At 46.5% G+C, this 22,573-nt stretch overlaps 1 protein-coding gene and 1 pseudogene across 6 annotated transcripts in view; both read left to right on the top strand.

Annotated features, from left to right (window-relative positions):
* Positions 1 to 22,573, top strand: part of lt (vacuolar protein sorting-associated protein light) — a 635,043-nt gene that overhangs the window by 168,164 nt on the left and 444,306 nt on the right. For all 6 annotated transcript variants that reach the window (XM_075896022.1, XM_075896056.1, XM_075895809.1 and 3 more), the window contains 2 exons: positions 1,352 to 1,419; positions 13,142 to 13,335. In XM_075896022.1, coding sequence (XP_075752137.1) covers positions 1,352 to 1,419; positions 13,142 to 13,335 — 262 coding nt within the window. The remainder of the gene's footprint in view (positions 1 to 1,351; positions 1,420 to 13,141; positions 13,336 to 22,573) is intronic.
* Positions 1,433 to 6,230, top strand: LOC142818097 (uncharacterized; annotated as a pseudogene).

The raw sequence follows: 22,573 nt of genomic DNA, 5'->3' as shown, positions 1-22,573 counted from the left end.
GTTTTGCAGTGCTGATGCGCACCCATTTGCCTGTGTCGACTACGCCATAGGAGCGACTAGTGACACTATATGCGACCCTGTGTCTGATATAACGACACAAGCTAAACTAAAGCTGCTGGAAACTGGCTGAGAAGGCCGTCTCAACATTTTAAACATGCGGTGCACCATCGGAAATATTTTCCGCAAAATAAATTTTCCCTCTTTCCTAGCAACAGCTGTCTATTGAAATAGCTGGCATTATTTTTCTGGCAAATATTATTGCTAAACACTATCCAATTGCGAAGCTGGCACTTTCATGCGATATTTGGCTTGCCAAGGTTTCTTTCAATACAGAACTTCGATGTTTTTGGAGTATAATCACGAGGGGCACGTATTTTTGTCAAGTTCATCATCCTTGTCCATTTTTTCAACAATGCACGCTCATTGGTTCGCGCAAAGGTCTATCAAAAATCATGATGTTGCCCAAACGGGCATATAAATTGGTTCTGAAAGTTGAGTGGCTGGACTAATTACTAGAAAGTGCTGGGTGCGCAACAAACTAATTTAACATGCCAAAATCGACGATCCAAAGGGTTGATTACCAGTGATCTACCTGAATAGGTGTGGTAACAAAAGAGTTAATTTCACCGGTACGTGTTGCTGTGTAGTATCCTGCTGTTTTGTTTTATCTTATCACCCTTGTGCTTTGACTGATATGATTGTGTTGTCATGTGACAAGTATATATTTTTGTGCGTTGGTTTAATAAATGATCGTTGGAAGTTAGCGCTTGTCGTCATCGTTATGTCTGTCCACTGTGTACTTTGTAATGTGCACTTCACTGTTTTTCTTTTTATCATTAAAGTCATGTGAGAGAACAATCAATATTATAATTTTGAGTTCGAGAACTATGGTATCCCATGTGCACAGATCAGTTAAAGCCACTTAGGAGTAAATTAAACACAGCATGTTTCAGTGCACCAGGGCTGGTACACAGCGCTATTCTTTAAAGTTGGTGCTGTATTTCCCAAAGCTGGGCACACATCTTTGAAGGTGTCACCAGCTAAACTGACCTCTGCCAGCAAATCCACCTCTCCATTTTGCCATACTGCATGCAGATTCAAAGTTGCACACATTGTGCAAGCATCATGTAATTTAAACAGTTTTGACAGCTGGTTTTTGCTGAATTTTCTATTTCCTTTTTTGTCTTGTTCCTCTAGAGGAGTGAAATTTTGCTATAATAATGTTAATAAAGAGATGCGGTATTTAGACATGAGGTCATGAATTGTTAAACTCGTCATTGCATGAAGGCTTTCATTTCACTGAAATTTGTTGCATTGTGATTTAACTATTGTATGTGCCTTTTTTTTGCAGACGATCCTGGTGTATGACATGCAAGTGCTCGATTTCATCTGCATGATTAGCAGGGACCATGACCCCTTGTGAGTGCCTTGCATCATTCACACACACTTGACACATTAGAATTTCCTTCCTTATAAAGTGATATGGTTGTGCTCCCGACACATTAGAATTTCCTTCCTCATAAAGTGATGTGGTTGTGCTCTTGAAGAATCATCATCCTGACGCTTCGTTCACACAGCTGTCGAACGTCCCATCATGGTGCACAAACGTACATCAAGTGTGGCAGAGCACTGTAATAATAAGCTATGTCAGTGGTAACATCAATAACAGCACATTTTTTAGTCTGTAGCGATGCAGCCGCCAGCGCGCACCCGCGGTCATAAACACCTGCGGAGCAGCATTCCAAGCCACGTGCTGCTGTCCTCTCTGTTTCTTCTTCGTCTCTTTCACTCTTGCTACTTCCGGTAACTTCGTGCACCTGCTCTATTTTTGACTCACTGGTTGTCAAAATAAAGTAGACATTGTTACGGAAAAAACGTGTCAGTCTTGTACAACGTGGCTCTACAAAGTGGTGACCCGTAGCCCTTCGCGTCACTGCCGAAGTATTGTAGAGTCATGCTGAGCAATGAGACGTGCCTAAAGAAGGAAGCTACTGGCTTGACCAATCATGATGTCTCTGCCATCTCTTTCCAACTACCAGCTTACTGGGACCATAACTCTTCGATCTGGTTCATTCAAGCTGAGTCGCAATTCATGCTTTCTGGCGTGTGCACGGAACAACGTAAGTACGATCTTGTTGTTTTGGTGCTGTCACCAGCTGCTGCCGAAAAGGTATATGACCTGCTTTTTGGACCCCCCTCCATCACACCGTACAGCATGCTCAAGGTTGTTCTGCTGGAGCGAACAACGGCATCACTGCGTTCCCGCATACAGCAGTTGCTCTCTGCGGAGGAATTAGGCCACCGCTGGCCTAGCCAGCTTCTTCGTCATATGCGTTAACTCATGAGTGGCTACACCACTACTATTGACGAGAACTATTTGCGAGAACTGTTTCTGCAGCGCCTTCCTGGCAATGTGCAAATGGTACTCGCCACTGTGTTCACAATGGACCTCTACGGTCTGGCCAGCCTGGCGGACAAGGTCTTGGAGGTGGCCATACTGTCTGTGTGCAACGTCACGTCGTCATTCAACAACGCGAGTGCCGCTCCACAAACGCCATCTGACCCTGCTTCTCCCATTGATGCACTTTATGATTGCCTAGAACAACTGGTTTGTGCCACGGAGCGTCATTACATCACTCCACGTCAATGAAACCGCAGCCGAAGCTCCCCGCATTGTGGACGCGCGCAACGCTCTCGATCCTCCACACCACCTGGGATATGTTATCACCATTGCCATTTTAAACAGGACGCGCGTCACTACCTACAACCTTGCTCGTGGCAGGGAAACAGGCAGGCCGACCATTGATGATGATGACTGGTCAAGGCCAACCCAAAAGTCGCCTGTTTCACGTCATGGACAAAATCACAGGCCAGCTGTGCCTGGTGGACACTGGTGCAGAGGTTAGCATTATTCTGGCTCAAGAATCCTACCGAACAATACCCCCGATCCCCTGCCTGCAAATTGTCAACGGTAGCAAGGTCCCCCTAACAGATCCCAGTTGCTCACTCTAAACCTAGGCTTGAGCCGTGTATTTTGTTGGGTTTTCCTCGTCGCTGACATATGCCGTGCCCTTATTGGTGCCGACTTCTTAAAACACCACGGAATGCTGGTCGACGTGAAACGCCAACACCTGCTAGACACTATTACACTGCTCTCTGTCCATGGTGTTGTTTCCCATGACTCGAACATAATCGCCCCAACTACAACAGTGGCCGATGACCGTTTTGCAGGACTTCTTCGAGAATTTCTTAACAGCATGCAACTGCTTGACTGGACGAAACCTGTGCAGCATGATGTTCACCACCATATTATCACCACTGGTCCACCTGTTTTCGCTCACCCACTGCGACTTGCTTCAGATAACCTCTAAGTAGCCAGGGTTCAGTTTGAACACATGTTGGAACTTGGAATAATATGACTATCATCGAGTAGCTGGGCGTCTCCTCTCCACCTCGTCCCCAAAAAGTCAGGTGACTGGAAACCCTGCGGAGACTACCGTTCCTTGAACGCAAAAGCTATTCCCAACCGTTATCCCTGCCTAATATTCAGGATTTCGCATAAGCTCTACATGGCACAACAGTGTTCTCTAAAATCGACTTAGTCAAAGCCTTTCACCTAATTCCTGTTGCTGCAGAATATGTTTCAAAGATGGCAATTACCACCCCATTTGGCATTTTTGAGTTTCTGAGAATGCCATTCGGCCTCCTCAATGCTGCACTAATGTTTCAGCTATTCATTGCCATGGTCATACACGGTCTGCCTTTTGGTTTCACCTACGTCGACAACCTGCTGATGGCAAGCTCATCCCATGAGGAGCGCTGGCAACATCTTCGTCAATTTTTCGAGCGTCTGTCAGCCAATGGAATCATTGTGAACACTGCAAGAAGTGAGTTTTAAGTGTCATCTCTTGATTTTATGGGTCATCGGCTGGACAGCAGTGGAATTCGCCCCTTCCTGACAAAGCGCAAACGCTTGTCGAGTTCCCCAAGCCTACATCAATAACCAAGCTGTGCCAAATTCTAGGGCTTGTAAATTTTTACCGCCGATTTATTAGAAACTGTGCTATGCTGTTGGAGCCCCTCGACAATTTGGTCTGTGGCAAACCCACGAAAACTGTACTACCATGGAACACTGCTGCGGAAAAAGCTGTCAACTCCATCAAGAACGCTTTGGCTGAAGCCGCACTGCTGACGCACCACAATCCCAGTTACCCCTTGGCACTCATGACGAATGGATCCTGTTCTGCACTTGGGGTTGACTCCATAAAAAAGTGAACGATCAGTGGCAGGCACCCCCTTGCCTTTTTTTCCAAGCATATGACCTCTGCCCAAAGATAATACAGCGTTTTCGGCCACGAGTTGCTCGCCATCTTTCTCGCCGTGCGCCATTTTCGACGCCTATTTGAAGGCCGCTATGTTGCAATTTCCACTGATCACAAACTTCTCGCATATTCAATCGGCCAATCTGACTCACTATACACAACGCGCGAAGTGCGCCAGCTCGCTTTCGTCTCGGAGTTTTCAACTGATATGCGCCACATCAGCGGTGTTGACAACGCTCATGCTGACGCTCTCAGTCGTGTGGATGCCACCACCCGCTGTCACTCCAAAACCTCCACCTCAACATCCTTTTCATTCAAACTCCAGGATCTAGCTGCAGCCTAATCAAAAGACATGGAGCTTGAACACCTATGTGAAGCATCCACATCATTTCAGCTCGGAGCCGTCATTTTTGATGATGTGCCAATTATTTGTGACACCTCCACAGGCACACCCAGACAATTTCTAACCAATTCCTTCTGTAATAAAATATTCGACGCTTATCACAGCTTTTCCCACTCCGGTATTCGCGCTTCTCAAAAGCTTGTTTCTTCACGCTTTTTCTGGCCCGGCATGAACGCCAACATCAGGGATTGGGTTCGTGAGTGTGCATCGTGTCGGCGTGCAAAAGTTCAACAATACCTCGTTCCTCTATCAAAACCTTTCTTGCAACCCACCGAACGTTTCGCCGTTGTGCATATTGACATTGTTAGCCAGTTACCTTCATGTCAGGGCTATTGCTACCTTCCGACATGCGTAGATCATTTCACCCGCTGGCCCGAAGCGACTCCTATGCCCGATATGTCTGCAGCTATCGTCGCAGCGGCTTTTGTTTCTACCTGCATATCCTGATTTGTATGTCTGACGATTGTATCAGACCAGGGTCGCCAGTTCGAATATTCCCTCTTTTTGGAGCTCCTGAAACTTCTTGATATTTCATGTCTGCGCACAGTGTCATACCATCTGCAAACAAACGGCCTCATCGAGAGATTTTAATGGTTCCTCAAAGCAGCACTCACAGCACACGGTCGCTCAGACAGCGCCTCCTGCTCACGCTACTCGGAATTCGATCTTCTTTCAAGAAGGACCTCTCCTGCTTCACTTTTGGACTTATTTATGGCACTTTGCTTCGCTTGCCTGCGGATTTCTTCAAAGAAAGCGGCAGTGCCACCCAGCTAACAGCAACAGAGTACGTTGACAAGCTGCACGACGTCTTTCGACACATTCGTCCGCAGCCTACACGCAGCCAGCCACGTGCAGCGTGCATCGCTCAGGACCTAAAAACAGCAACACACGTGTTCGTGCGGTACGGCCCTGTGTTCGCCCCGCTTCAACCACACTACCTCGGCCCCTTCCGTGTGTTAGAGCGCTGGCCTGCTAACTTCATTGTTGACATCAATAGGGCACGCGAATCACGCTCGAGCGACTCAAGTCAGTGTTCAGTGAAGTGCCCGATCTTAGTTGCCTCACCGTGCCTCCCTTCGCTGGACACGAGGGCCCCTCCTTGCCAGTGTTCCTCCCGTCACTACCTCTGCGCTGCATTCATTGGGATGATACTTCAACTGAGAATCGTTCGTCGCACCAGCTTCCTCTCTAAGGGGGGAGAAATCTGTAGCGATGCGGCCGCCACCGCGCACCACGCGTTCATAAAAACCTGCGGAGCAGCATTCCAAGCAACGTGCTGCTCTCCTCTCTGTTATCCTTGGTCTCTTTCACTCTTGCCACTTCCGGCACACTGCGCGCCCCTGCTCTATTTTCGACTCTCTGGTTGTCCAAATAAAGTAGACGTTATTGAAAAGACGTGTTCATCTCGTACAACCTGGCTCTACAAGTCTAACGCAAACATTTGTATGCTGCCAGTTAAGCTCAGTCAACTGATTTATTGGTATATTTCTGGTCACTTAAGTGGGTCTAGCACCTCCTCTACTTTTTCAGTGCCTGGGTGAAAGAGCAGATTTCAATGGGAAGCGGCCGTCAGTGCGAGTGCATTGTTAAGCCGCCACGTGCCGCAACTGGAGTAGAGATGCTGCTGCGTTGTCTCTGGCGCAAACGAATGCCGTGGCTGCATTCGAAGCTGCTATACAGCTCGGTTTTCAGCTGTATTCACATTGTTTAAGGTGTAATGAAAACTTGGAATTGAGAATCGTGAAGCACTTGTTGTTCTGGGCATTCAGCTCATTTCAAAGGCTTGAGTCGTTCGCAGCTACTTGATTGAGGTGCTCGCGCGTCGTCTGCTAGCTAGGTCGATATCAGTTAGCTCATGCAAGTAATCTGTGGAAGATCGTTTTGTCACCGTGGCATTCGCTAGACTGAGAGTTGCTTTTCTGACTAACTAGAAGTCGATTTTTGAGAGAAGCTTTTGCCAGAAGCTAATACTAAAAGATTGGGGGCCTAATGTTCCCCAATGCTTGCTACTCTCTATTGGCGTAGCACATTATGAGCCAGCCTGGAGTTCATGCACTAAATAGCACAAAATGTCACTAGACTGCTTCCTGGGATTTAAGTCATCATCCGTTCCTTTCACAAAGCCTCAGATGTGTTGTCACCGAGAAAAAGCAAGTGTCAGAAAATGAGGAACTATGGCAGGTTATTTCATCACTAGATTAAACAATGAAATCATCGTGAAATAAACAAGAACAGCTACATATGCGGGGTGATATCTGCGATCATTGTCTGTGTTTTGAACTGGCGCTGCTAAAGCCTGAAGTGTAATGCCGACTTTGAACTTGAGCCAAGGTGACAGGCATGAAAAATGTGGCCTGTGGTCATGCTTGAGCTTGTCTGTGTATTCATGGACGGATTATCCAATGGAGGCGGAAATGTTGTAGGCCCGTGTGCTCATATTTGGGTGCATGTTAAAGAACCCCAGGTGGTCGAAATTTCCGGAGCCCTCCACTACGGCGTCTCTCACAATCAAATGGTGGTTTTGGGATGTTGAACCCCACAAATCAATCAATCCTGGACGGATTGTTGTTGTCCGGCTGCTCAGCTCTGTTTTTTCTGCTTCCCTCAGGCACCCTAATTCGGTAACAAGCAGAGTAGAGGCCAAATGGCTGTGTGGTGGCCATGGGCTACCATTCACCTTCGGGGCGTAATGTTAGCATAGTACACGGCAGCAGTCGCGAGGCAGCGTTGCGACTGACAGACTAAGTGGTTGAATGTTCAGATGCAGCGCGCTCCCGTTCAGTGATTCCGATTGCCACGTTGCCAAACCTGACGAGTTGTCTTCAGCCGCCAGTACTCATAATCTACGAAATACTCGGGTTGTAAATGATTGCTACATGTTATAGTGTAGTACAAATATTTATTAGGAGACCAATCGTTCTGCCTGATTGCTGCAAGCTGCTCCCCCGAACACCAGCGGAAGCTTCCATTTCACGGAGCTACAGCCGTACAGTGCATTAAGGCAATAGCTTTAAATTTCTCATCAAAGGGAAAATTGATTGTCGGCGGTATTCGACGTCTTCTTGTGTCGGCGGCGTGAACACGAGTGATGGAAGAAATCATCATTACGTGAAAACGTCACCATATGACGTCACATATCATAAATGTTTGTGACTTATCGGATGGTCACATAACTTGATGGCGTCATATAACGTCTTCTCCTGGTTAAAATTGGCCGATCATGAGAGCAGTGCACAACCAGCTGAGGGGCAGAAAGCTAGTTTTGTCTCCTATCCTTCAAGCAGTAAGAAAAGCATGTTGGGTGCAGAAATAATTTGGAGGGAAGTAGGAAACATTTAGTGAATTGAATCTGAAAAAAAAACAAAAATAGTTTTTGCCTTTCAGTCGTCTCAAATTTCCAGTGGAGTCCATTGAAAAAACTCGACTTCATTATCTGCAGCTGCCGGTGATGTATTCCCCAATTAAAGTTTTATTTACTCAGAGCTGGTCTGACACTTTCCCCTTTTTGTCCATTCTGTGAAGAATCTGAAACTATTGAACATTATTCTGTCTCATGTCGTAACTATGCAGTAATTAGGAAAAAACTGCTACCTATTCTCTCTGGGAAGCTATTCCGTTTGACAAGTTTAACTGCAGAAACTGTTCTAAATTTTGAAGCCTCCATTTTGGGAAATCGCCACATAGATGTATTTGATGCGGTGGGCAATTTGATTCCAGGCACTGAAGGTATTTCAACACAAGGTCCACTTTAACAAATACTCAAAGAAAAAAGAGTCGGGAAGTAATTTTCGAAATGTCAATAAGTATGAGACATACATACCAAATTAATTGGGTTTGGCACACACAGCTGTTCCGACAGCTCCCAAAATCAAGGTACAGTTAATATATTATTGAATATTTTGTTGTTTTTTCTCACTCTCTGAATTTTTGTTTTTTTATAATGTCTTCCTACTACATCTTTTTTCTTTTTTTTTGTAAGCATTTAGTGCAGTTATTGTCTTTAAGATGCTATATGTTTTCTTGGCCATTCCCCCAGAGTGGGTATGTGCTATGGGCTCCAGGCTACAAACAAACAAACAAACAAACAAACAAACAAACAAACAAACAAACAAACAAGCAAACAAGTCGTGTCAGGTGAATCCATAAGAGGACTGGCGAGCTTTTTTTTGTAAATAATGAGAAATGAAAACAAAAGCAATCAAAAGCAATCTGTCTTAGTTTTTTTTTGTCAGATATGCAGAATGGTACACAGCAGTATTATGTACTGAGGCATGCAAATAATGTGGCTATAAAAGCTTGAAAAATAAAATAAAAGGCGAATGCTACAAAACTCGATCGCATATATCAAACTGGCAGAATGGCCTGACAAAGCTCGGTGAAAGCGTGCCACTATGTTCGTGTTACTTTTTATCCTCCCTGCATCCCTGAAAGCTGTCAAGAAGCACGAGTGCAAATTAACACGCATGAAAACATAAATTTGCAGGCTTCTGAATAGGTGCGGCCATTCAGCGCCAGCATCTTGTAGTCTACTCGCGCAGCGCCACCCCGCAGTAGCGGCGAGCGGAGGAGGAGTGCGCGCTCGACGGCCTGAAAAGAACATTCGCCCGAGACCCGCCGCGGTGGTCTTCGCCCGAGACCCGCCGCGTTGGTCTGGTGGCTATGGTACTCAACTGCTGACCCGCAGTTCGCGGGATCGAATCCCGGCTGTGGCGGCTGCATCTCCAATGGAGGCAGAAATATTGCAGGCCCTTGTGCTCAGATTTGAGTGCGCGTTAAAAAACCCCAGGTGGTAGAAATTTCCGGCGCCCTTCCATATGGCATCTCTCATAATCATATGGTGGTTTTGGGATGTTAAACTCCACATATCAATCAGAGCGTTTGCCTGGGCACTGAAAAAAAGAGAGGTGCTGGTGGGTCTGACAGACAATTTAGCATCACGACTTTAATGTCCGAAGACAATGCTAGAGCTGTGAAAGGCACAATAGTAGAGTGCTTTCCATAAATTTTAGTCTCCTGAAAAATGCCAGTGTTCTTTACATTATATTAAACTGTAATGTTCCAGGCCAGAAGTCCAACCCCTGACATTGTACATCCATTGGTGAAGTTCTAGAGTCATAGGTGCCAGTAATCTACTCTACATTGCTGATTACGAATCTTTTTTTTTTCTTCATAAAATTACCTTCCAAATTCGGGGGTCGACCTGTACGTGGAAATTTGAGTCATCTGTCAAGTCCGACAAAGGTCGTCATCCTTCGGATTGAGTGCTGTTCGAATCATTGATACTGCTAGTCGCAGAAGCAGCTATTTCCCAATGCGCAAGCACCGCTTTCAGAGCCGGACATTTTTCCATCTACACTCAAACCTTGTTATAACGTAATGGGTTATAACGAAACAATGGATGTAAGGAAGTAAATGAAATGCACCTTGAAAGCTCCATTGAGAACCATGCATCTTAAACCTCTTTGTAACAAAGTAAAATTGACCGGTAAAGGGATATAATGAACTGAATTAGTCTATCAAATAGTCTGTCAAAAAAAAAAAAAAAAGAACAACCGTAGTGTGTCAATTATATTGTTTTCTGCGGAGTTTGACGCTCGTTCGGCGCAGCTCTGTCATAACTACCGGGCTAACTTTACAGCCACGCCACGCGTGGCTGAGAGAGCTGTCCTCCTTACACATCCAGCGGAGAGGATTAAGAGAGCGCTCAGCGGGTCACTTGACAGAGAGGCGGCGTCGCTGTGCAAAGCGATTTCCCTCTCCACGCCTTAAAGACGACGGCAACGACTGCGTTTCCGCTGCTACCCTCTGCACCGAGACAGGAGGACTCTCCGCGACAGCTTTCTTTTTTGTTTCCTCTCTCCACGCGCGGCCTTGAAAGGAGAAGGGTCTCTTTGTGCAGAGACGGAAAAGGGCGATCGCACAGGCGCATCGCAGATCGGCATTTGAGAGAGAGCAAACAATCCGCCTCATTCTTTTCTTTCCTTTTCTTCTTTTCCTTCTTCGCGCGCAGCATTGAGAGGTGCCGGCGCGGTATTGGGCATGGCGCAGAGAGCATTTTTCGAACGCGGTACATTCGAATTAACTGTCACAAGTGCTTGCGCGTTCGAATTGCTGGATGTTTTCGCCCATCGGAATACACATCATAGCTTTAACGAGACCTCACCGTGAGCTTGAATTAACCAGAAGTTTGAATTAAGTGTGTTCGAATTAATGAGGTTCGACTGTGCTTATTTTCTGTCACAAGCTTGGTCGCTTAGCGGTACATCAGGCTGCGAGGCGGTTTCCTTTTTTACATACTTATAGGTGTGAGCTCATGTGAGCATACATTGCCACAAACTGTTATAATCAATATAACGAAATAATGGATATAACGAAATAATTGTGGCTCCCTTTCAATTTCGTTATAATGAAATTTGAGTGTATTGCAAAACTATAGCGAAGCCACACGAAACTACAAAGCGCGTTTAAAGATCGCTGCTTGCCATTAATACGAGCTGCTTGGGAAAAAAAGGCCTCAGAAGTGTCACTTCAAACCTTTGATAGAGGGCTAACAATTCTCTCCGGAAAAGAAAAAGATTTATCTTGCGGTAAGCCCTGCATTTTTGTTTTCATACAACAGAAACAATTTGTTGACAGATCATGGGCATTCTAAGAAAAAGCTGGCAGTGCCATGTGGGCTGGCAACCCTTTGCAAGGACAAAACCACATGACCAGTTACATGTGCCCACAAGCATCTTCACCTGTCATTGCATCTTTTTATACTCATGCGCTCACGCCTGTTCACTATTTCTGCATTTCGCTTTGCTTGTGAACAGTGGTGTGTACGAATTGCGACACTGCCCTACAGATGCCAAGATGCCACCGCCATGCCGCCAACAATACAGCGCTGCTTTGAAGTGACAAGCGATTCTGTAAGCTGAGTCAGAAAGCAATGTTGCAACAGAGCGCAAGTTTGATGTCTAGAAAAAGTACGTGAGAGGAGGGATGAAACAAAGGACAAAGACCTTCGCATATGATGCTACAAGCTGTTCTTTTGGCAGACCGAAGTCTGGATGACGATTGCTGTTGGAGAGGCAGTACAAGATTGCACTTACGATCAGGAAAGCAAGAGCCTGAGTGTTTGTTACGATGATATTGTCACGGGGTCTTGACGTGGCCGAAGACAGGAGACTTTGTGTTGGAATTTAACTGTTTATTTGGGCGAACCTGTGCCCGGTAAACGGAAAGTCCGATTACAGTAGCAGTCTTGGACTGATAGCGGCGAACGGAGCGTCGGCCGTCAATCAACTACTGACAGGCGGCGAAGCGCGTCGGCATTTATACTCTTTCCTTCGAATGTTCTAGCGTTATCGCTGGTGGTGGCGTAGGTTCCAGAATAATCTGTACAGTTCGCAGAGTAGGCGTGATCTTATCGAAATGATCTACTACAGTCAGGAAGTTTCTCGTATAGGTGCGGTTTGCGCTGAGAATTGTGTCGTGTTTTGGGACGATAACAAAACTTGGTAAATGGAACGGGGCATTTGGGAGATGTCACGGGGTCGTGACGTGGCCGAAGACAGGAGACTTTGTGTTGAAATTTAACTGTTTATTTGGGCGAACCTGTGCCCGGTAAACGGAAAGTCCGATTACAGTAGCAGTCTTGGACTGATAGCGGCGAACGGAGCGTCGGCCGTCGATCAACTACTGACAAGCGGCGAAGCGCGTCGGCATTTATACTCTTGCCGTCGAATGTTCTAGCGTTATCGCTGGCGGTGGCGTAGGTTCCAAAATAATCTGTAAAGTTCGCAGAGTAGGCGAGATCTTATCGAAATGATCTACTAAAGTCCGGAAGCTTTTCGAAAACTGCACGTGCGTTTTGCGCTGAGAATTGTGCAGTGTTTGGGGACGGTAACAAAACTTGGTAAATGGACCGTGGCAATATTGAAGCAAAAGCACGTATTGTCAAGCGTATGTGCATCCCGCATATTCGAAGTATTCAACAAATGGGTCACGAACTTCATGAAGGGTCAAAGATGCCTGTTATGGACTGCCAGCAACCCTTTCAGCATTGTCCACATGTGGCATCTCAGTACCACCGGTATTCCGTCTAACTGTGAGCAGCAGCAGTGATTCACATACTGGCAATGACTGCGTCATTCTCTCTTGTGATGACGAGCAATATTTCCTTTAAATCATTACCTCTTCTGAAAAAATGATTGGTGAGGGTGAGTTAAGGCCGCAGCATGAGTCTGTGTTCGTAGTCAAGTTTGTTTGCTTTTGTTTGTTTTTTTGCCCAGAAGGGGATGCAAGTTTGAGGGTTGGCTTATATTTGGAGTCTACTTATAAGTCGGCGATGCATACACGGTAATTTAACCTGACTTGGTGTATTTTATAATCGCTGTGTGACTGCAGTGTTTCAGCAGAAGGGTCTATGCAGGCTGAAACCTGAGCTCTATCGGTGCATCTTGACTTGGCGGGATGAGCGATGCCTGCTTGTGGGCTGGGCCGACCGTGTCAAGGTATGCTGTATCCGCCACCGAGACCCATCACAAAGCACCTTGGCCGAGGACAAGGGCCAGCCAAAGCAGGACTCCTCACCACGCAACTCGGCTGACATCTATGTTGAGATTGGTACGGCAGCTGTCATTTTCGCATGCTTTTCTCAAAAAAACAGGCATGTTGGACAGCATGTTACATTTAGTAGACATCACGCGGACACGGCAAGGAAATCTCTGGCATCAGTGGCACAGAACTTGTAGCAGGTCACAACTTCGATGACCTCAAACTTTACACCTTTTAGCTGAACTTCCGGTGCCCAAGAAACAAAAAATTTACAAAGTTGTATCTATCCACAAGTTCAATATGCTCTAGCCAGCCAGTATAAATGTTTGAAAGAAGGCTCTTGCATTCATCCAATGTGGCATATACACAACAAAAACAGATATGAGTTGACTCCTTCTTCTAGTAACTTGTAACCCACCATTTCAAGTGGGGTGGTTTCTTTTGACAATCATAATTCAGCAAAAAGTGTATGCCCCCGTTCCCTCCTTGTTCTTTCTTTCACAGAATCTCTCTTTCCTTTTGACTCGCCCAATTTGTTGTGCTGGCCTTTCATTGTTACCCACCCCCACTTTTGCGGTTGCCTTCTCCACCTCCTTTGTTTTTGTTGAAGGAGACGATATAAAGCATATACACACAAGTACTAAGAATATCAATGGAAACCAAAGAGACAAGTCCACGTATTGAAATATCGGCTCCAGCACACTTCCTGCTAACACATTTCTCAATGCAATCCTCTGCTTCCTGTCATTTTATTTTGTTCCAGAAAAAGAAAAAAAAAAGCTTTAGTAGTAAAAAATAAAATGTTTGGCCGAACAATGCAATGCTGATAATCCAGTACTGTCATCATGTCGTTCGCCTGCATGGAAAGGCGAGACCATCAGAAATGTTTTTATTTTTCAATGAAATCGTTGGGGTCCTTCTGGCAAAAAGATGCACCATGCAGCTTGAATGTGCCTGAAAGCTCTCACGTAGCACCAGTAAGACTAAAACCAGCATACATATTATTGGGGTTGAGACTCGTCGGTTGCCATTGTGTGGGTTTTCGGTTGTTCACATGTCGGAGCACACTCTCCCTTCTCCGCTGATTCTATGCTGTTGGGAAAGCGGGGCTGCTGTCAGCTTCTCTCACTTTAAGCAGTCTTGACGGTGGCACCACTTGTGTCGCGAGACGTTTCAGCGGGTGCAGAGGGAAGGGACTTTCTCTTCGGAAAGCATTTCCTAAGCATGTGTTTTGCTTACCTTCTGTCAGCTCCTTTGTTTTCGAGGCATACTCGGGTGAACTTTTCTAAAGTGCTTGCAGTGAATGCTTACCTTACGTTGTCTCTCTTTAACACCTGGCCACAGAGCTGTGGGGTATGCTCCCACGCAGTCATGCTATCCCAAGCCACACTTAGCGAAAGCCAATGCGATAAAAGAGTAGCCCTCCCTCAGCCGTCAGGCCCTGGGATCACTGATTATGATGAGTATGCAGCAGGGTCGCGAAGGACTTTTTGTAGCGTTAGCTACTCTGGCCTCGCTGAGCCGATTTCGCGTGGCGCCGGTCTGCGCATGCGCAATGATACTCCGCCGCCACCGCGCGCGACTCGCCGCCGGTGTGCGCGCAATTCGATGCGCTGCGCAGACAATCAGTGGTGTCACGCACCGGAGCCGGCACCTCCCTCGCACTCGGCCGTGGCCGCGCGCGACTCGCTGCCACAGGTGTGCGCTTTCCAGAGGAGTGCCGTCATAGCCTTGGTAGACATATGGATGCCGACGCGTGCGCCTTCCCTGTGCAGTCGCCATCTGACACTGTGCTGGAGCCGCTTGATAGCGCCTCTAACTGGCGTTTGCCACTGTCATATAACCATGGAGGAGAGTGCAAATGCTGCTCAACGGTGCAGTAGAGCGGAGAAGCTTAACTCATCGGATCCCGAAGTAGTTGCCCGACAAAATAAATACACGTGTGTCATTGCAGCAGCAGTAAGCATGATAATCAAGCTAATCCTAGACACTCTGGAAAGCTAAGAATAATCAGCTGAACCTTTGCTAACGCTACGTATATACTGGCATAGCTGAGCTAAGCCACTGCCATTTTTCTTTATGGGCGTGTTGCCATGAGATAATCATGAGACAACAACGTAAAGAGAAAACAAACTCTTAACGTTCACACCACGAATAAACATGTATGCAATAATCTACTAGATTTCAATGCAGGAACTAACCATTGTCAAATCTCAATATAGTGAACTTCAGAATAAAGACTTTTCAAATTAACAACTTTTTCGAAAATTTCCCACCAAATGTCTATTCATTTAATGCAAAAACTTTTCACTAGTACGAAATTCAGACAACAGAAGGTTTCACAATAGCATATCGAATTTTATCCTCATGAATTTTTAGAACACCTTAATATAACTAATAGCGATTTTAAAAAGTTACTCGCGGCTGTAATAAAAATAATGCCCAGCTTCATACTTGTGACTATCATCATCATTAGAACGGCCGCATATTTCTTTATTTGCCCGCCCCATTCAAATGTGCAATAGCCCTATGGCCATCGTCGTTGCCTGCTACTTGTTTTAGCGCGTGGCTTTTTTCACAACAAATCGGTGCTGGGTGGGGCCTCGCCTTGATGATGTATGCAACATTTTCTTTTTATTGCGATGGAAAATAAATGGACACTCTTGGCTGAAAGTTTGCCGTCCGCGTTGACGTTGGTGACTGCCGTCATTCATTGTATATGTATACGTATCTATATATATGAAAACGCTAGAAAGAAAAATAATCCAGAAAAAGACTCCGGCGCGCGTAATCGAATGTCTGACTTCTTGCTTGTGAGTGCGAGCCGTTAGCTACTGAGCCACGAAGGAGCACATCCTTCAACGGTGAAACGGCAAGCTATTTATATCTACCACTTACCAGTGCTGATGGCGATCTTGGGGAGGGCTATCAGGTTTCGAGCGTTAGCAGCGAGGTGGTGCGATGAGCGCGCGTCGCCATATCATCATGACCTGGCGACGCACGCTGATGCACTCATCGCCCACGCATACTTTGACCCGTGAAGTGGAGTAGACGCTCACGCATGCATGTGCTTATCTCGCGGTGGGGAGAATCGTATGCCTTGGGCTTTCACTGGAACAATTCTGTTATAGTTGCCGGGCGCATAAAGGTTACTGCACTCGCTGCACAATCTTGTTTGCGAAAAAGGCATGCTTTTCAGACACAGTGAAGTAACAACTGAGACTATTATTGGCGTTCGTATGTACCTGTGAGTAGGTTTTGTGCGTCAATTGTGTGCAAGCAATGTAAAACATGTTTTGATCTGCTTGCCACTTTTTGCGTGATGCTCCAGTTTGTCGCTATCACATTTATTACTTCGCCTTTGCGGCATTGTTATGTCTTTTTTTTTTCTCCTTCCCAGTTGCAGGGTGGTAGTCACGCCTTTTTGTTTCTTTTTTTCACCCTCTTTCTCTCTCTCTCTGTTTTGTGATACAAGCGTCGTTTGTTTGCAACATGCGTGAGGCGCGGACACACGGTGTGTTTTGTCTGCACGGTTCATGGCGTGCATGTGGCGTGCGTTGTGTTGTTTTGTTTGTGGACGGAGGTGCGATGCAACAATGCATGAGCCATCTGACCAACAGAATGTAATTGAAAAGTACCTTCAAGGGTTCGATCATTACGGCGATGGCTACTCCCATTGCTACCTTAAGTCAGACAATGAGCTTAAGCTCTTTCAAAAGTTATTGACTGCCGTCAATGAGAGGTATGCTGTGTGGTCAACGCACGCATAGTGCGTGCGTCGTGGAACAATCACACACGACTGAAAGTGGCGAAAAGCACAGAAAAAAAAAAATGGAATCGTACTGCGATTGCACCCCCGAACAATTAGTTTTGTCAGTCTGTTGGATTGAGTCTCTGGTTGAAATTACTACTGCGTTCTTGAATGGTAAATAAAAGTGCATAGTGACACATTATGAAGCAATCGATAGATTCTTATATTAGGTGACTTGTTCAAGCTTCTTGATGTCCGCACAGCATACCTCTTATTGGTGGCATGCCAAGCACCTCTTTTTAAGGGGGGACATGGGTCTTGGAACAATTTCGCTTACTTTTTAAGCAAACTTAACGAAACTTGCCAGTCTTGTTGCTTTTTTTCTGCTGATTTGAAATATGCAATTATTTTTTCCATCAGCCAATGAGTTCTCAAGATAATTAGAGGTAATCCGCCATGTTTTTCCGTAACAATAGAAAAAAAAGTATTCATCAAAAAACTATAATCTGCATATGTCAGATACTAGAAACACTGGTGATTGCAACATAGCAAGCAGTTTTTTCATTAATTGCTTGTAAGAGATTTTACAGCTAACTAAACTTGAGCACTTGAAATTGTGCCACCAGTCACCCAGAAATAAAGCAAATTTAAAATTTGCTCGAAAGAAATTTCAAAAATCTGTTTGCTACATTTCAAACACCACCCCATTGGCTTTGTCGTAAAAAAAGAATTACCGTATTTACATGATTGTAAGACGACTCGAATGTAAGACGACCCCCCCAAAATCGCATCTCAAAAAAAAAAAAAAAAAAAGAACTCGTGCATTTTACACAAGGGAAATTTATTCACGTGGTTGCGGAGGACTATTCATCGTCGCTGGAGTCGTCCTCGCTGGTGCTGCTGCCGTCATTGCTGCTGCAGTCCCACAGCACGTCGTCGTCAAGTGTGAGTAGGCCGCAAGCTTCGCCTCTAGTTCCAAAAAGCGGCCAGACTTCGGCCCGCGAAAGCCACGGCGCTTGGAGTCGCACGAGAAAATTTCCTCGCGCTGAAGCCGCCACTTCCGCACCACACATTCCCTGATTCCGAACTTCCGTCCTGCTGCACAGTTGTTGGTTTCCTCCGCATGAAGAATAGCAGCCCGCTTAAACACTGCCGTAAACGAGCGCCGAGTGTTCTTCGAGCCCACGGCACTCATGTCAGACAGAAGTGACTCGAGAGAGCCGGTCGTGGACGCAAGCGACAGGAGCACGTGGCGACGCGCCCGCTTAGAAAATTGTATCACAAAGAGGAGCTCTTCCGTCAACTACCAGTACCCCCCTACGGCGGCTCTTCCATCGATTACCGGTGCTCCCTCAAGAGCCGTGCGCTCGTCATAAAGGCACTCGTAATGCGCGCAGTAGATGCTAAAAAAAGAAAAGCTTTTGTATAAGCACGCGGAAAACTATGCGCTTTGGGTTGAGCGGGAAACTATTCGAGATGACAATACATGGTTCGATTTCGATTCTAAGGTACATGGTTCGATTTCGATTCTAAGACGACCCCCCAACATTGGATTGTCAAATTTGAAAAAAAGGGTCGTCTTACAATCGTGTAAATACGGTATAGCTCTATCTACCCGCAGTGCTGAGATATTGTTTCGGCAAGCTTGCAAGAAGTCAGAAATTCAGCTTTTGAGAAATTGAGCAAAAACACAAAACGTCAAATTTAATGAGAAACACCAGGAAATATTTACATGCTTACACTAGCAAGTGCCTAGTATCCACCAGGAACATAGTCCTTTTGACCTTTGTCAACTCTGTGGCGCTTTCCCAGGGCCTGCTTCACATTTTCAGTCGACACATGCTTTCGAGCAAATGCGGTCATCCTCCGCTTGTCCTTCTCTGCCAGGTGTTTCGAGTTTTGCCGGCCAGGGGTCAGGCTGAGCTTTTTGAGGATGCCTGTTGCAGCTCTTGTATAGCCAGCATTGAACTTCATGACGGCCTCACCGACAGCAGCCTCAACAGTAAACAGTGAAGCGTGCCGCTCCTTTGGTGCAAGCGCCCAGATCATGGTGTGCAAGCTTTCATTGTTATTCTGCGTCTTGCCACGCTGGCACGGCTCCAGCAGCTTCCTATCCGATAAGCGCTCGTAGACAGGCAGCAACGCTTCACACACATGGGCGGGCAAGCTGTAGCGGTGCTTTGGCGGCGGCTGTCCTTTGGCCTCGTCTGCATTTTGCCGGCACCACGAGTCAGGGCCTGTTGGACAAAGGCTGTGGTTGGGTGCATCATCACGTGAAGTGACATGTAAGTAGGTTGCCATAACAGCCCTGTGCATTGCATCTACATCCCCCTTGTGGGACTTCAAGGCTCACCCATAATATGATGTCAACTTGTTGACCAAATCTCCAGTGAGTCTGCCCTTGCCCCCAAGGCCATGCCCCTTGTGCTGGGAAAGCAGCTTTCGCAGGTTTGTCCTCATGCGCTTCTGGACGTGGTTGACGCAGTCCTCCTTCAGGATGTCCATGTAGCCGTACACCTTTTCTTCCTGCAAAGCGAGGTAGGCCCGACTGTCTCCGTCTGACAACACGGTTGTGTAGCGGAGGTTGTGTTTGGAGAGAGACCTTCGGAAAAGGATAAGTGCGGCCTCAACTTCCATTTCACCAGCTTTCTTGCTGGTGTTTTTTTGACATTGGTGGTTTTCCACCCACGTTTGGTACGAAGGGTCGTTCTCCTTAGGCTTCTGCTCACAGGCTGCACAGAAATTGCTTAAGACAACATAGTCCAATACAAACCCTGTAAAAAGCTCAATCACCGTTCCGACGCCGATGTGGGAAGAATGTCCGCGAGTCATCCAAGACCCATCGTAGGAAACGGCGATGTTGCCAGGTATGTTTGTACCGAGCTCGCGATAGAGCTCTCGAACGGAAGTCCCGCACTCGGTCATCAACTCCTCGGAAGCAGAGGCCACTGCAGGCGTCAGTTTTTTTTTTCACATAGTTTTGCCACGTCTTCATGTGCAGACCCCGGTGCGATATATTCATGGCAGAACAAATGTCGTTGAGCGCCGTTTGACGATTGCCGGTGCTTTGCATTGCACGCGCTGCGAGGATGTTGACGCTGAATGGGTTTATGTTTTGGTCCCTGGCCACACGCGGCGAACTCCACGCTGACGAAATGTCACCACAGTTGACGCACGTAATCAAAAGCTTCACAGCCAGACCGTACTCCCGATCGCATTTGCTGATATTCACATCACCGCCGCAAGTTTTACACTTCACGCACCTCAACAAGTCATTCACACAGTCTAAGCTGATGACGACGAAGCTCACGTTGTCAGCCGAGTCGGCCGCGGCACCGTCACCGGCAGCAGCCAGGCGATCTTGTTTTCGCGTCGTTGCTGAAATTGACGGCTGCTCTTATAGCTTGGCTTCGGCATTTCTCGCATTTTCGTGCAACTCTGCTGGCTGCAGGATTTTTGTATCAATGCGAACGCGGCCACTTCCACTCGCACTTTCACACGCTGGTGGAGCCGTTAGGCCTACACCAGCCGGCTCGGCGGCGGCGATGCTTGGCGCTGATGACCGGCCGTCCTCGACGCTCGCTGCTGGTGCTGCCCGACGCTTCGTGGTGTTAGCGATGAGGCTTTTTTTTTCTTTTCTTTCCGAATCTGTGTAGTGAGTGGAACTTTCCCGCTCGAGACGCCGACGCACACCGCTCCATCGTCGATCGCAGAATTCAGGATAGCGCCGACGGGGGCCAGCAAAGCGCGCACAACGCAGCCAGAGCAGACGCCACAAGCCGACTTCAGCCAATCATGCTCTAAGAAACGGTCACGTGCACTAAACAACCAATCGTAGCATGCGTTTTTACTCTTTTTTGATGGTTGTTTTCTCCGCAACCAATGAACACACAGAAGGCACAGTGGCGGGAATTTGAAGGCGAAAAAGTGCTCTTTCAAACGATACCAAAATGGCCGCGAGTGCAGCTGTGGGCATGGAGTTACGAATTTATAAAAAACTGGTTTTTGGTGTCCGGAGCTGCGCGAATTCCGCACGCGCACGGGCTAGGAATTTAATATTACAGCTAAAATATTGATCGGAGGGATATGAAAGTCAGTACACCTGTAAAAAAATACTTTCACTTTCACTTTCACTTTATTTCCTTAAGTACCCCACAGGGGGGGTGTTACATAAGGGGTGGGTTGTACAACAAAGATACAAAAGCCACAGATTAACATTGCAGATGCATTGACACACTTTGAATAAAACGTGATGGACAGGTGATTGAAACAACATCGGGGGGAAGGTCATTCCATTCTTTGGCGGCGCGGCAGAGAAATGATGCAGAAAATGTTGAGGTGCCAGATCGGGGTCGGAAGACTTGAAGTGGATGGCCAGTGCAGGGAGAAATGCGTGCGGCGGGAGCGATGTAAGGTGGTTGGTGGAGTGAGCTGTGATACAACTTGTGGTACAGTGACAACGTAGCAATTCTGTGGCGAAAGGAAAGACTTAATAGACCGGATTCATTTTTAAGGGATGAAACACTGACATCGTAAGAATAAGAAGAATGAATGAAGCCAGCGGCACGATTTTGAACTGCTTCGATAGCGTTGATCAGATAAACTTGGTGAGGGCTCCAGATGGGTGATGCGTATTCTAGTTTGGACCGGATTAGCGACTGATAGGCCACAAGACGAACGTGATACGGTGAGTGACGTAGGTGACGTTTTAGAAATCCTAATGATTGGTTGGCTGATGAAATCATGTTAGTGATATGCGTTCGCCAGGAAAGATCAGGGGTTAATGTTACACCAAGATACTTATAGGATACGGCTGTTTCGACTGGCATGTTAGCAATTTCATAGGAAAATTGGAGTGGGTTTTTGCGGCGGTGGAAGGAAACTAATTTGCATTTGTTAGGATTAAGGGTCATAAGCCAATGGTCACACCAGTTTAATACTTCATTAAGGTCATTCTGTAGTGCTGCTTGATCAAAAGTGTTGGTTATTTTGCGGTAGATGACACAATCATCTGCAAACATACGAAGGTTGCAGGATAAATTGTTAGGTAAGTTGTTAATGTAGATTAGGAACAAAAGCGGGCCAAGATCCCTGTGGCACTCCAGACCTAACAGGAAGCGAGTTAGATTTGACGTTGTTAACGAAAACAAACTGAGGGCGGTTAGTCAGAAATTGAGCAATCCAATTAAGAAGTTCAGCTGGTAGATTTATTTGAGAAAGTTTTTTTAGTAGGCGCTGGTGTGGAACTTTGTCGGAAGCTTTAGTGAAGTTGAGAAAAATAGCATCAGTTTGAAGGTTACCATCGAGGTTAGCATGCAGGTCGTGAAGAAAAAGGGCTAGTTGGGTTTCGCATGAGCGGCCTTTTCGAAATCCGTGTTGAGAGGAATGAAAGAAATTGTTAGAATCAAGAAAATGCATGACATGAGTGTATATGACATGTTCTATGAGTTTGCAACACACGCTGGTTAATGATATGGGGCGATAATTTAACGGGCAGTCTTTTTTACCTGTCTTGTGAACCGGAATGACCTTCCCACACTTCCTGTCGAGAGGCAG

The sequence above is a fragment of the Rhipicephalus microplus genome, chromosome 1 (genome assembly GCF_043290135.1).
Source record: "Rhipicephalus microplus isolate Deutch F79 chromosome 1, USDA_Rmic, whole genome shotgun sequence".
Lineage (NCBI taxonomy): Eukaryota > Metazoa > Arthropoda > Arachnida > Ixodida > Ixodidae > Rhipicephalus > Rhipicephalus microplus.
The sequence above is the reverse complement of the archived record's forward strand: the minus strand, read 5'-3'. Positions and strand labels throughout refer to the sequence as shown.